Source organism: Beta vulgaris, chromosome 3 (assembly GCF_026745355.1).
Source record: "Beta vulgaris subsp. vulgaris cultivar EL10 chromosome 3, EL10.2, whole genome shotgun sequence".
NCBI lineage: Eukaryota > Viridiplantae > Streptophyta > Magnoliopsida > Caryophyllales > Amaranthaceae > Beta > Beta vulgaris.
In genome coordinates this window covers 56525240-56526547 of record NC_079204.1, presented here as the reverse complement: position 1 = coordinate 56526547, position 1308 = coordinate 56525240, and the positions used below count along the sequence as shown (strand labels likewise).

The 1308-nt window shown below is 33.8% G+C and overlaps 1 protein-coding gene across 1 annotated transcript; it reads left to right on the top strand.

Moving 5' to 3' along the window:
• The first annotated feature begins 403 nt into the window (after positions 1-403).
• LOC104889768 (cysteine proteinase inhibitor 2) lies at positions 404-1090 on the top strand. Its single transcript, XM_010675070.4, has one exon. The coding sequence runs from the start codon at positions 530-532 to the stop codon at positions 971-973; it is 444 nt and encodes a 147-aa protein (XP_010673372.2). The 5' UTR covers positions 404-529; the 3' UTR covers positions 974-1090.
• Positions 1091-1308: the final 218 nt, after the last annotated feature.

Genomic DNA, 1308 nt, shown 5'->3' with positions numbered 1-1308 from the left:
ATATCAAGTATCCGATATGGAAAAAGTAGTCCATATCGAATATTGGGCAAATACTTTCTCCAGTAAACACTGCTGTATTTTCTTATACTTCCTCCGTTTTTTTTATATGTTACACTTTCTATTTGAGGAAGTTTTAAATTAGATGTTACACTTTTATTTTGGGTAATAACTTCTCTCTATCTCTCTCCTATTACATGTTCACATGGGACCCATTTATTTTTCATTCTCTCTATCTCTCTCCTCTCCAAAAATTACCTAAGAGTCCGTGATTTAAAAAGTGTAACATCTAATAAAAAACGGAGGAAGTACCTTTTTTGCATGTCTTTCAAACGCGGCACACCGTTTATGCTTCCACCTTCCCTATCTTTCTCTCTCCTCTTTTACGTCTCTCTGCTAAGTGCTACCTATTTATACCACTCTCTCTCCCCTCTAAAGTTTCGACACTTTTCTCCATTCTTACTTTCCTTCATCAAACTCCCATCATTTCACAGTCCAATAATAGCAACAAAAAAACTGAAAAAATCTCAAAATGCAGAAACTTACTCTTTTCTCTCTAATACTACTACTCTTCTTCTTCACAACTAAAGTACATGCAGTACAAAGAGGAAGAATGGTAGGAACAAAGAAAGAAATAACAGATGTTAACACAAACAAAGAAGTACAAGAATTAGGCAAGTTTTCAGTGGAGGAATACAACAGAGAAATCTTAAACATGCAGCAAAGCCCACTTCGTAGTGTTGGGCTTGGTGATACTAACGGCCCGTTAAATTTTGTTAAAGTAGTTGAGGCCCAAAAACAGGTAGTTGCTGGGCTTAAATACTATCTTAAGGTTGAAGCCATGCAAGATGGGGTTAGTAGGATTTTTGATGCAGTGGTGGTTGTTAAACCTTGGGTTCATGAGTCCAAGAAATTACTCAACTTTGGCCCATCTTCGAGATTGAGTTTACCAGAAGCACCAAGTGAACAGATGTAGAAATTCTTGCTTACGTGTTTTTGTTGTTTTAATCTAATGTTAATTAATGTAGAAGGGAACTTGGTGGTGTTAATTGTACCTACACAATAAATAAATACTTCCTCCGTTTCTAAATAAGTGCAACGCATAGTGTTTACTATTCACAATTTAAATTTTAATTAGCTTTGGTGATTTACATTTTAAGAAAAACATAGTCATGTGGGATCTTGTTAGATTCGTCTGAATGTGAATTTTTTTAATATTAATTTTTTATAATTTTTACTTATTGATAATTAAAGATATTAATAATTAAAATAATACATTGGCAAACGTGAAAACAAGAAGTGTTGCACATA

Coding starts and splice junctions, on each gene's coding strand:
- LOC104889768 (XM_010675070.4), top strand. CDS start 530: ATGCAGAAACTTACTCTTTTCTCTCTAATACTACTACTCTTCTTCTTC.